General features: G+C 29.1%; 2 protein-coding genes across 5 annotated transcripts in view; one reads left to right on the top strand and one right to left on the bottom strand.

Annotated features, from left to right (window-relative positions):
- The window catches only part of LOC145240043 (zinc transporter 6-like), an 88577-nt gene extending 77014 nt beyond the window's left edge, over positions 1 to 11563 (top strand). The window contains exons 12-13 of the mRNA XM_080103631.1: positions 6492 to 6608; positions 11165 to 11563. Coding sequence (XP_079959757.1) covers positions 6492 to 6608; positions 11165 to 11446 — 399 coding nt within the window. The 3' untranslated portion in view covers positions 11447 to 11563. The remainder of the gene's footprint in view (positions 1 to 6491; positions 6609 to 11164) is intronic.
- A 177-nt stretch (positions 11564 to 11740) lies between these two features.
- The window catches only part of LOC145240044 (uncharacterized), a 51020-nt gene continuing 49269 nt past the window's right edge, over positions 11741 to 13491 (bottom strand). For all 4 annotated transcript variants that reach the window (XM_080103636.1, XM_080103632.1, XM_080103633.1 and 1 more), the window contains one exon: positions 11741 to 12829. The gene's annotated coding sequence lies outside the window, so the exon portion shown is untranslated. The remainder of the gene's footprint in view (positions 12830 to 13491) is intronic.

Genomic DNA, 13491 nt, shown 5'->3' with positions numbered 1-13491 from the left:
ATGAAATTAAAATGGTCGATTATTATGATTAAATTATAATGGTTGATTATTATGATGAAATTAAAATGGTTGATTATTATGATGAAATTATAATGGTTGATTATTATGATGAAATTAAAATGGTTGATTATTATGATGAAATTAAAATGGTCGATTATTATGATTAAATTATAATGGTTGATTATTATGATGAAATTATAATGGTTGATTATTATGATGAAATTAAAATGGTCGATTATTATGATGAAATTAAAATGGTTGATTATTATGATGAAATTAAAATGGTCGATTATTATGATGAAATTAAAATGGTTGATTATTATGATGAAATTAAAATGGTTGATTATTATGATGAAATTAAAATGGTCGATTGTTATGATGAAATTAAAATGGTCGATTGTTATGATGAAATTAAAATGGTCGATTATTATGATGAAATTAAAATGGTCGATTATTATGATGAAATTAAAATGGTTGATTATTATGATGAAATTAAAATGGTCGATTATTATGATGAAATTAAAATGGTTGATTATTATGATGAAATTAAAATGGTCGATTATTATGATGAAATTATAATGGTTGATTATTATGATGAAATTATAATGGTCGATTATTATGATGAAATTAAAATGGTCGATTATTATGATGAAATTAAAATGGTCGATTATTATGATGAAATTAAAATGGTCGATTATTATGATGAAATTAAAATGGTCGATTATTATGATTAAATTATAATGGTTGATTATTATGATGAAATTAAAATGGTCGATTATTATGATGAAATTATAATGGTTGATTATTATGATGAAATTATAATGGTCGATTATTATGATGAAATTATAATGGTTGATTATTATGATGAAATTAAAATGGTCGATTATTATGATTAAATTATAATGGTCGATTATTATGATGAAATTAAAATGGTCGATTATTATGATGAAATTATAATGGTTGATTATTATGATGAAATTATAATGGTTGATTATTATGATGAAATTATAATGGTCGATTATTATGATGAAATTATAATGGTTGATTATTATGATGAAATTATAATGGTCGATTATTATGATGAAATTATAATGGTCGATTATTATGATGAAATTATAATGGTCGATTATTATGATGAAATTATAATGGTTGATTATTATGATGAAATTATAATGGTCGATTATTATGATGAAATTATAATGGTTGATTATTTTGATGAAATTATAATGGTCGATTATTATGATGAAATTATAATGGTTGATTATTATGATGAAATTATAATGGTTGATTATTATGATGAAATTATAATGGTTGATTATTATGATGAAATTATAATGGTCGATTATTATGATGAAATTATAATGGTTGATTATTATGATGAAATTATAATGGTCGATTATTATGATGAAATTATAATGGTTGATTATTATGATGAAATTATAATGGTCGATTATTATGATGAAATTATAATGGTCGATTATTATGATGAAATTATAATGGTCGATTATTATGATGAAATTATAATGGTCGATTATTATGATGAAATTATAATGGTCGATTATTATGATGAAATTATAATGGTTGATTATTATGATGAAATTATAATGGTCGATTATTATGATGAAATTATAATGGTTGATTATTATGATGAAATTATAATGGTTGATTATTATGATGAAATTATAATGGTCGATTATTATGATGAAATTATAATGGTTGATTAATATGATGAAATTATAATGGTCGATTATTATGATGAAATTATAATGGTTGATTATTATGATGAAATTATAATGGTTGATTATTATGATGAAATTATAATGGTCGATTATTATGATGAAATTATAATGGTCGATTATTATGATGAAATTATAATGGTCGATTATTATGATGAAATTAAAATGGTCGATTATTATGATGAAATTATAATGGTCGATTATTATGATGAAATTATAATGGTTGATTATTATGATGAAATTATAATGGTCAATTATTATGATGAAATTATAATGGTTGATTATTATGATGAAATTATAATGGTCGATTATTATGATGAAATTATAATGGTTGATTATTATGATGAAATTATAATGGTTGATTATTATGATGAAATTATAATGGTCGATTATTATGATGAAATTATAATGGTTGATTAATATGATGAAATTATAATGGTCGATTATTATGATGAAATTATAATGGTTGATTATTATGATGAAATTATAATGGTTGATTATTATGATGAAATTATAATGGTCAATTATTATGATGAAATTATAATGGTCGATTATTATGATGAAATTATAATGGTCGATTATTATGATGAAATTAAAATGGTCGATTATTATGATGAAATTATAATGGTCGATTATTATGATGAAATTATAATGGTCGATTATTATGATGAAATTATAATGGTCGATTATTATGATGAAATTATAATGGTCGATTATTATGATGAAATTATAATGGTTGATTATTATGATGAAATTATAATGGTCGATTATTATGATGAAATTATAATGGTTGATTATTATGATGAAATTATAATGGTCGATTATTATGATGAAATTATAATGGTCGATTATTATGATGAAATTATAATGGTCGATTATTATGATGAAATTATAATGGTCGATTATTATGATGAAATTATAATGGTCGATTATTATGATGAAATTATAATGGTTGATTATTATGATGAAATTATAATGGTCGATTATTATGATGAAATTATAATGGTTGATTATTATGATGAAATTATAATGGTTGATTATTATGATGAAATTATAATGGTCGATTATTATGATGAAATTATAATGGTCGATTATTATGATGAAATTATAATGGTCGATTATTATGATGAAATTATAATGGTTGATTATTATGATGAAATTAAAATGGTCGATTATTATGATGAAATTATAATGGTCGATTATTATGATGAAATTATAATGGTTGATTATTATGATGAAATTATAATGGTTGATTATTATGATGAAATTATAATGGTTGATTATTATGATGAAATTATAATGGTTGATTATTATGATGAAATTATAATGGTTGATTATTATGATGAAATTATAATGGTCGATTATTATGATGAAATTATAATGGTCGATTATTATGATGAAATTATAATGGTTGATTATTATGATGAAATTAAAATGGTCGATTATTATGATGAAATTATAATGGTCGATTATTATGATGAAATTATAATGGTTGATTATTATGATGAAATTATAATGGTTGATTATTATGATGAAATTATAATGGTTGATTATTATGATGAAATTATAATGGTTGATTATTATGATGAAATTATAATGGTTGATTATTATGATGAAATTATAATGGTCGATTATTATGATGAAATTATAATGGTCGATTATTATGATGAAATTAAAATGGTTGATTATTATGATGAAATTATAATGGTCGATTATTATGATGAAATTATAATGGTTGATTATTATGATGAAATTATAATGGTTGATTATTATGATGAAATTATAATGGTTGATTATTATGATGAAATTATAATGGTTGATTATTATGATGAAATTATAATGGTTGATTATTATGATGAAATTATAATGGTTGATTATTATGATGAAATTATAATGGTCGATTATTATGATGAAATTATAATGGTCGATTATTATGATGAAATTAAAATGGTTGATTATTATGATGAAATTATAATGGTCGATTATTATGATGAAATTATAATGGTTGATTATTATGATGAAATTATAATGGTTGATTATTATGATGAAATTATAATGGTTGATTATTATGATGAAATTATAATGGTTGATTATTATGATGAAATTATAATGGTTGATTATTATGATGAAATTATAATGGTCGATTATTATGATGAAATTATAATGGTTGATTAATATGATGAAATTATAATGGTCGATTATTATGATGAAATTATAATGGTTGATTATTATGATGAAATTATAATGGTCGATTATTATGATGAAATTATAATGGTTGATTATTATGATGAAATTATAATGGTCGATTATTATGATGAAATTATAATGGTCGATTATTATGATGAAATTATAATGGTTGATTATTATGATGAAATTATAATGGTCGATTATTATGATGAAATTATAATGGTCGATTATTATGATGAAATTATAATGGTTGATTATTATGATGAAATTATAATGGTCAATTATTATGATGAAATTATAATGGTTGATTATTATGATGAAATTATAATGGTCGATTATTATGATGAAATTATAATGGTTGATTATTATGATGAAATTATAATGGTCGATTATTATGATTGGTAAAAGTATAATTGTTAAATAGAAAAATATTATTGATGTGAAAAGTTATGTTATGTTAAAATATTTGAATTTAGATGATCTGTCTGTCTCCATATTTTCAAACTCTATCTCTTCCAAAACAAAAAGTCACAGATCAGCGCTAGGTGCCTCAAATGATTGGACTTTTTATGGACCGTTCTTTTATGGATCATTTTTTTATGTGTCTTTAGCCGATTAAAATAGTTTTTAAGGGGTCAAAAATGGGTCCAAATTGAATTCTTCATACATTTTATACATTCATTTTTGCTTATTTTTAATTCTTAACCAGTTCGTATGCGTGTCACATTGATACAGTGGTAACGTCACCAGCTTTGAATGTGACAGTTTTGGTTTTGATTCTAGCTGATGGCATCCAATTTATTTATCTTTTTTTCTTTTGAAATCACAACTATATAATAGCATACGAAATCTGGACAAATTAAAATATCATATTTAAGCATATTTTACGCCTGGGCATGGCGGAGCCCCCCCCCCCCCCCGTTGTAATGTCGTGTCATAAAATGTGCGTTTGTTGTATTGTCTATTTATAAAGGATTGAGTGTTTGATTATCTTATTAGAGGTAATGTCGTTGTGTGTGTGATCATCTACTGGTCTTTCTATTACATATGTTCATATGCTGTTAAGTGTGAACATGTGTGTGACATGTCATTTGAACATACCTTCTGCCATTTCGTTGGTCCATCTGGAAATTCTCGTCTGGAAGGGAGACTTGATACCTGTTTTTGGGGGACGAAGATTTATTTCACTCCAAGACAAGAAATTGGTTCTATAGTTTTTTTTATTCACCTTCCAGATTGTTCACAGAAGATTGGAAAGTGTTGTTTTTTTCTTCTAGGTCTTATTTCTACCACGTCAGCGTTCGTCAAGCGAATGGGAGGAGACAGCGGCGAAGCCGTCCGCTCTCGTCCAAGGAACACAATTTATTAGCTTAGCGCACAAAGACCCATCTCTCTCTCTCTCTGAAAGGCGCACAAATTAAATTTACTGTGCGATGTTCAGAAAACAAACTGGCCTCTTCTGTCCCTCTGCTGAAATATATATTAGTAGTGTTCAAATGATTAGTCTGAATTGGGAATCAAAAAAATCGTAATTTATTGGGATATCGGAATTGGAAAAAATTTGTGCCTCTTTTCCGTTGTCAAAAAATTCTATTTGTTATTTTTATTTCTTTGTTTTTGTTTTTTCCACAGCTTGTATTACTGATGAAATAATAAATATTTATTGATTTTAAACTTCGAATAAAAGTAAAATCTTTAGGTCAGGTCACACTAATAAGTGTATTTTTACATTTGCGAAAATATATGTGCATATTACATAGAGCTTTTGTGATAATCAGATAAGAAAGCCCCTAAGCAATGGTTATTTTATGCCCATAGATTGTCTGCAGATAAATCTTTTCAAGTGAATAGCTGGGTGGTCTAATGTAAAGGACTAGAATATCTAGATATTAATAATTGAATGATCCCAATATTTTTTCAGATTCCAATACAATTACTTATTCCGATTTTTTAAAAAAATTTAAATATAGAGTTGCTTTTAAGTTTCTTTAGAGAATGGTTGTCTATGGGAGGAAACCAATCCAATTCTAATTACTTATTTTTTTCTAACTTTTTAAGATGGTCGACACACAGTATATGCACTTATATAACCCTTGCCAAAATGCCTTCAGGCCAAGATGAAAGTGTAGTATCTGTTCTTCAGATGCTGTACTTCAATTTCTTGTTCTCTCTCAGTGGTGGAGAAATCCTTCACAACTGATACAATTTTTATTTTATTTTATTTTTTTTTCTCCACATTAAAAAACGACCCTGGTGTCTAACTCTGTCCCTTGAGGGAGGTGGGGGGCATTGTAAATAGGAACCCTTGCCAAAATGCATACTAGTTAATATAATCGCTATTTACTGGCGTAAGGTCCGAATATGTAACCCTAATATCAATCTGGTCCGATGATATCGGAGCTGCTTCGACTCCAATGACAATATTATTCCTTGTTTGGATGAACAATAGTAAAAGGAAGAAGAACATTGAAAATTTAAAGAAAAACAAATTTTATTTCGGAAAACAATGCTATGATTGCAAAAATGATCTCCCTACTTTTCCAATCGTGAGTTTATTTCCCTTTGCAGACGAGCCCATCGCACATAATTGGACAACTTGACAAACTGCTACGCGAAGCCTCAACTTTGGATGGCGTTTTAGAATTCCGGCATGAGCATTTCTGGACTTTGTCGTTTGGGGTTTTGGTAAGCGCTTTTTTTTATTATTTCTAATTCGTTTTGTTCTTATATTGTTTTTTTTTTTTTCTGATATTTTCCTTCTTTTTATGAATGTCTTAGTTATTCTATGGACAGCCCCCCCCCCCCACCATCTTCTCTCCACCCTAAATTACCTTCCATTTTCTTATTTTTTTGTTTTTAAGGAAACAAGAAAAAGCACATTTTAATAACGAAATGTCTCGTCCAACAATTTCTGATTACATTCATATCAACAGCAAAGGGACATAAGTCAACACAGTTATTATAATAATATTGGTTAGAAATCATTTACCAATCAAATTTGATTTTATAAAAACAAAAATACTAGACGAATTTGCATAATTTTTTGTATACAGCCGTTTTTTTTTTAACCTAACAAGTATATACAGAAACTTTTTTTGTGCAATTACATTTTTTTTAATATTGGGTTAAAACTGGATAAGCAACAAATATTTAACTAATAGATTCTTTAATAATAAAATATTCGTTTTGTAAGGATTGTTTCTTTCTGTTTTTCTTTTTTGCAAATGGAAATCGCTCCAGACAAGGCATATAGCCACTTAATGTGAGGAGTTAAAAATGAAGTTAAATAAACTAAAATACTTCAAGGTTAAGCACCAGCCACAATAAGTGTCAGATAGATAGATTTTGACTCAGAAAGCAGCAATTTTTTCCCCCTTTGTCAGAAACATTGCTCATGGAATGTCAGGACTAAAGAACAAAATAAGGGAAGAGAGAGTTGAAGCCTGTTTGCACAATATGATTAAGGCTGTATGAATCTACTGAAATATCTTTGTCCTGCTTTGGTGATGTGTTTATATTATTATTTTTATTAGTCTGTTGACATACTTATCCACTATTCCATATACTAATATTCTTTCTTTCCATCTCTCTCTCATATATACAAGGTGCCTTAAAGATTGTTTTTCGTATGGGCACTTTTCTTGATCGTACACACATGACACTCTAGTCCCATTCAAAGTAATCTCTTCCGGCTGCGATGCACTTGAAGTAATCTCCTCAATTGACCATATAAATATGTTATAGTATATATTTCCTGTGGTTTCTTGGTCTTATTGGATTCCAGGATAAGAATTCATCTTATCTGGTGGGATCCCTGACTTTGTGGTGTTACTTGCGGTAACATCACATGGAGAAGGTTTACTATTCCTTATAAAAGCCAGTGTTGATTAGCCATACCGAATACTATGTGATTTTGAATATTTGATTCAGGGTTTACTTGTGAAAAATATCCTCATGCCAGGTTGTTCTGACAAATACCTGTCCAGAGAGAGCTTAGACAGTGTCTATCATATTTTAATGAATGTTATATTGTCACTAAGTTCATTCTTTCTCTCCATCCATCATGAACAAAAAAAATATATTTTTTGTTCATGACCTTAATGGATTTGAGCAGTAATAAAGCCAGGTCATGCATCAAGTGAAGGAGTTGAGTGTTATATATTTATAAAAGTGAGAATGTGTGTGAGGACACTTCTCAACCTATATACTCAATGTATTTTAGATTTGCAAGCTTGAAATTTAGTATACAGTGTATTCAGACATTGTGGAAAACTTTATAATCAGTTTTCGTCTGGAAAAAAGGGCTGCTAAGGAGTCAAAATTGAAAAATTTGTATGTGTATGTGCGAGTCATTGGATTTTTATCTGTTTGCTAACTGTTTGAGTGAATTGTTTACATTATGTTAAGTATAAGTAGGTTTGAAAACATTCATAAAAGTTGTGTCAAGTGGCCTAATGGCTATCATACTTGACTCACTACCTTTAGGTTTCGGTTTAATCTTGAGTATTTTTATTTTTACTTACAAGATGTGAACTGTTTGGAAAAAAATATATTCGCATGACCATGTCCCAATTCAAAAAATATTTTTTTTTAAAGAATTTAACATTATTAGGCATTGCCAGGGCCGCTGCAAGAAAGGTAGGCTCTCTCTACCGTGCTAGAAAACTACTAACACCCGAAAGTATCCTGTACCTCTATAAGGCCACCATTCGCCCATGTATGGAGTATTGCTGCCACATCTGGGCTGGTGCATCTGCTACTAGTCTCTCGCTCCTTGACAAGGTTCAAAAGAGAGTCGCAAACCTGATAGGCCCTGAACTGGCATCTAAGCTTCAGCCTCTGTCCCATCGACGAAATGTTGCATCCCTCTGCCTTTTCTACAAGTATTTTAGTGGTGAATGCTCTGACGAACTGCAATCACTTGTGCCCCCACGACGCGAGCACCCTCGACAAACCCGACAGGCTACTAGATCCCACCCCCACACTGTAGAGATCCCTAGATGTAAAAGATCTTTTTACTCCAATAGTTTCTTCCCCAGAACCGCAAGACTCTGGAATTCCATTCCAGGTCCCTGCTTCCCCAACAGTACTGACGTGCAGAAGTTCAAGTGTAACGTGAACCGACACCTTGCTGCCCAAATCCCTACATAGTACCCCAGTAGTTGTTTCCCCTGATAGTAGCCCCCTACACCACAGTGGCAATGTGCCTTGTTTGGGGTGAAAATGTAATAAAAAAAAAAAAAAAAAAAAAAAGCCAAGTACATCTTCTAAAAGATATATATATATATATATATATACACACACACACACACAAATAATATACTGGTGCATATAGATTTAATTATCAACATTATAAGGAAGATACATCAATGGGAGTTAGGGCTATAAAAGCTCTTTATGCCGGGACATTTCAACGCCTAATGCTTCTCATCAGAAGAAGTGGGAGGGTGTTAGATAAACAAAAGGAATACAATGTCTAGCAATAGGCACATTAGGGATGAAATATTAGGATATCTTGCATAAATAAGATAATATAAAAAGGAGTTTATGATACGCTATTTTTTATAATGCTCAACAAGTCCTAATTATATCTCCTAGTTCTAACGTCTAATAACCCCTTTCTGGCTTAAATGCAATCCAACCATTAACGCTATACCTCCCCAGTTCTACTATATACCCTTTATGCAAGAGATTCTAATATTTCATCCCTAATTGCTAAACGTCACATTCCTTTTGTTTACCTAGCACCCTCTCACCTCTTCTGATGAGAAGCATTAGGCTTTGAAATGCCCTGGCATAAAGAGTTTTGATAGCCCCTACTCCTATTATGTATCTTCCTTATTAAATTGATAATTGCACCAGTATATATTTTGTATTATCGATATTTTTTCCTGTTGTATCTAAGCTACATCATGCATGTTCAGCTTTTTATTCTCGATAAGTTTCCATTTATCTTTCAATACTTCTTTGATCCACTTATATATATATATATATATATATATATATATATATATATATATATAGGCAGCATTTTTTTCTCTAAGGCATATTTCATTAAATAAAATAGACGTTTTTTGTCTATTAATTCTATTTTCGGTCCTTTCCAACTTCCAAATAACAGTCTTCACTTCTAGCGGGAACTGGCTGATGTAATCACCATATTTATCAAAAGTCTAGTACTTTCCAATCCTTCAAGATTCATCATCAGAGATAAATTAATCTAACTGGTTTCGAACAATTTATTAATAAAATAAAATTTACCAATAGTCATAACATCCTCAGTTGTTTGTAAGGTTATTTATTTTAATAGCTTTGCAAACATTTCAGGATGTTATTAATTTTAACCAATGGAAAAAAAAGGATAAAATAAATAAAATAAAATAATTAACTAATGAAAAAAAAAAGGATAAAATAAATAAAATAAAAAAAACTTTATAAATTGTTCAAAACCAGTTAGATTAATTTATCCCGGATGATGAATCCTGAAGGATTGGAAAGTACTAGGACTTATGATAAATATGATGATTACATCAGCCAGTTCCCACCAGAAGTGAAGACTGTTATTCGGAAGTTGGAAAGGATCGAAAATAGAATTAATTAAACTATTTTATTTAATGAAATATATAAATTTTCAACCAATTAACTATTGACTCTTCTGGTAGTTTCTTCTGGTTAATATTGTGCATACTAGTGACATGACTTTGCTTTATAAAATAAAATGGCTGCCCTTTCCGCAATTTTAAACTATCTTCCTCAAGACAAAACGTATTCAATACTGGGAGTTAAAAGATCAGTCCATCTTTTGTTGAGTTTGTTTTGTTTAAAATTATTTTTTTCTTTGTTTCAAATTATTTCTTCTTTGTTTAAAATTATTTTTTTTCTTCGTTTAAAATTATTTTTTCTTTGTTTAAAATTATTATTTTTTTTCTTTGTTTAAAATTATTATTTTTTTTCTTTGTTTAAAATTATTATTTTTTTTCTTTGTTTAAAATCATTTTTTTTCTTCTTTGTTTCAAATTATTTTTTCTTTGTTAAAAAATTATTTTTTTCTTTGTTTAAAATTATTTCTTTCTTCTTTGTTTAAAATTATTTCTTTCTTCTTCTTTGTTTAAAATTATTTCTTTCTTCTTCTTTGTTTAAAATTATTTCTTTCTTCTTCTTTGTTTAAAATTATTTCTTTCTTCTTCTTTGTTTAAAATTATTTCTTTCTTCTTCTTTGTTTAAAATTATTTCTTCTTAAGATTGGAAACCTTCAGGTGCGTGTCCGAAGAGACGCTGATGAACAAATGGTGCTCGCGCATGTGCATAACAGACTCTCCAATTTGGTATCTGAATTAACGATTCAAATCTTTAAAGATGATTGGAGCCGATCATCATCAGTATACCACCTCCCAAATGCGCCATCTTTCCCTGCATACCCAACTCCCATGACGACATCCAGCCACATTATGAGCAACCCGTATTATTCGAGGATGGGATTACCAAATGTTAATGCAACAGAAACTTTTTATTCTCACAAATGATCACCTTAGGTCAACATGATTTTCAACAAATAAGTGGAAGGAACATGTGCAAGAAATTACAAAAAAAGATCCATGTGTATATATATATATATATATAAATAAAATTTTAAAAAATTATGTTTTTGACTTTTTTTGTAGATGAGAATTTATTATTCGTGTTATTTGGATTTTTTTTTTTATTATTATTCTTTCACAATGTTTTGGTTAATCTCTGATCTTCTTCAGGTGTATCTTGTTGAATTTCGGAATATTTTTGCCGAACTGTTTTTTTGTTTTTGTCAAAATCTGTGGGTCTTTTTGTCAAACTCTGGGAGTCTTTTTGTCAAACTCTGGGAGTCTTTTTGTCAAACTCTGGGAATTCGTTGTCTAAGTCAATAATCTGCATAAAAATTTCAAACAAAATTCTTCATTTAATCCACAATGGTAGCATGCTCTCGTTCTATCAGCCACGATTAGGTAAACGTCTTAATCCGCAATTGCATTTTGAGTGTCACTCACACTGAATCTTACTGCATGAAAATAAGTTTTATTTGTCTTGTATAGCTGATGTAACGATCAACGGCTACTCGTGGAATGCAGCGATGACAGGACGAAGAACCAATATAGTAATGAAAACTGGATGAATAGAAACAGTAGCGTCATTCAATATTGAAAGGTAGGAGGAAAGACTGAGAAAAGGGTTGATGCATTTTGATCAGTGCTGCCAATGATCATCAGAGGACTGGAACTTTTTTTTATTCATTTTAGCCAGTTTGGTTGCAACTTTGCTGTTTATCCAGTAATAGGCCGTGTGTACCTAGAAATTATGAAAAAAGTGTAAGAAACAACAAAATAATTATCAAGTGTACCAAGGCTATTTGAATAAAAACTATGAACCTGACACAAGCACCTATGAATAAACTTGATCAATCGTCAAAAAGAAAATAAGTTAAAAGTATGATTGAGAGGTCATTTTCAGCCAAAGGTTACACAGGTGTAATCAAAGTCAGATCAATCCAGTGAAATGACAATAGCCGAATAAAACGCAATTCAGGTGGTCACAAATGGTTGTATGATAACAACCGAAATTGATATTGTTGTTAGCGGACAATTTAGGCCCAAGAAGAATCAGTCCGTTGAATTTCTGTTTGTGTATCTTTCACCTAACAACCAATTATCCATCATTGTCACCGACAATAGATATTGTTACATTTTTGTATATCAGTCTGTTGTCATTCTCTTAAAAATGCAACAGAAATACAACACATGGCTTTGTAGTCACTAACTCGATACGTTAACTTGCTTCAAGCTGATGACGTTGGAGGGAGACACACTGTATTCATGTAATATGACGAATCATAATTTTCATAAATTGGTGAAGTTCTTCGTCCCGCAGGAGTTGACCTGGTGATTAAAAAAAAAAAAAAAAAAAAAAAAAAATTTATTTGACATTGGCTTGAAATATAAACATTTTAATAAGTTATAACGGAAAATAAATTTTTATTCATATATGATAAAAAGGTCATGTGATACTATGTGTAACAGACTGTATATAAGCACGTCTGAAAATAGCAGCAGCAGCCAGAGCATAGATGGCTAGCAAAAATATTAGCAGCAGCAGCTGTTAAAGCACGGCCACCATGTTTTTTCTCTCTGCCTCACTGTTATTGGATCTCGTCTTTTAAAATGAGTCGATGTTTACACATGCAAGTTACTAACATTTACAAAAAACTTTTAAAGTTTCTCCTCTTGCAAATAGATGCTCAATAAAGAAAACTTTGTTATATACCTATGCCAGTAAGTAGCAATTATGTTAACTAGTATGAATTTTGGCCAGGGTCACATGTCAGGATAACCTAGTGGCAAACAAATATATCCAGCTAATTTATACGGGGTCAAAGGTCAGCTCTTTAGACAAAATGTGCTAGAAGTGCAGGTGCCCAATGATATGACAGAGATGACATCACACATTTGGGCGAGAGACCAGAGTTTCTGGGCAGTACCTCGTTGGAAACGGTACAGACGAGGTGCAGCTGACAATGTAGAAATTTAAGTGAATGCTGCCC

The sequence above is a fragment of the Euprymna scolopes genome, chromosome 19 (genome assembly GCF_053919585.1).
Source record: "Euprymna scolopes isolate OS-2025 chromosome 19, ASM5391958v1, whole genome shotgun sequence".
NCBI lineage: Eukaryota > Metazoa > Mollusca > Cephalopoda > Sepiida > Sepiolidae > Euprymna > Euprymna scolopes.
The sequence above is the reverse complement of the archived record's forward strand: the minus strand, read 5'-3'. Positions and strand labels throughout refer to the sequence as shown.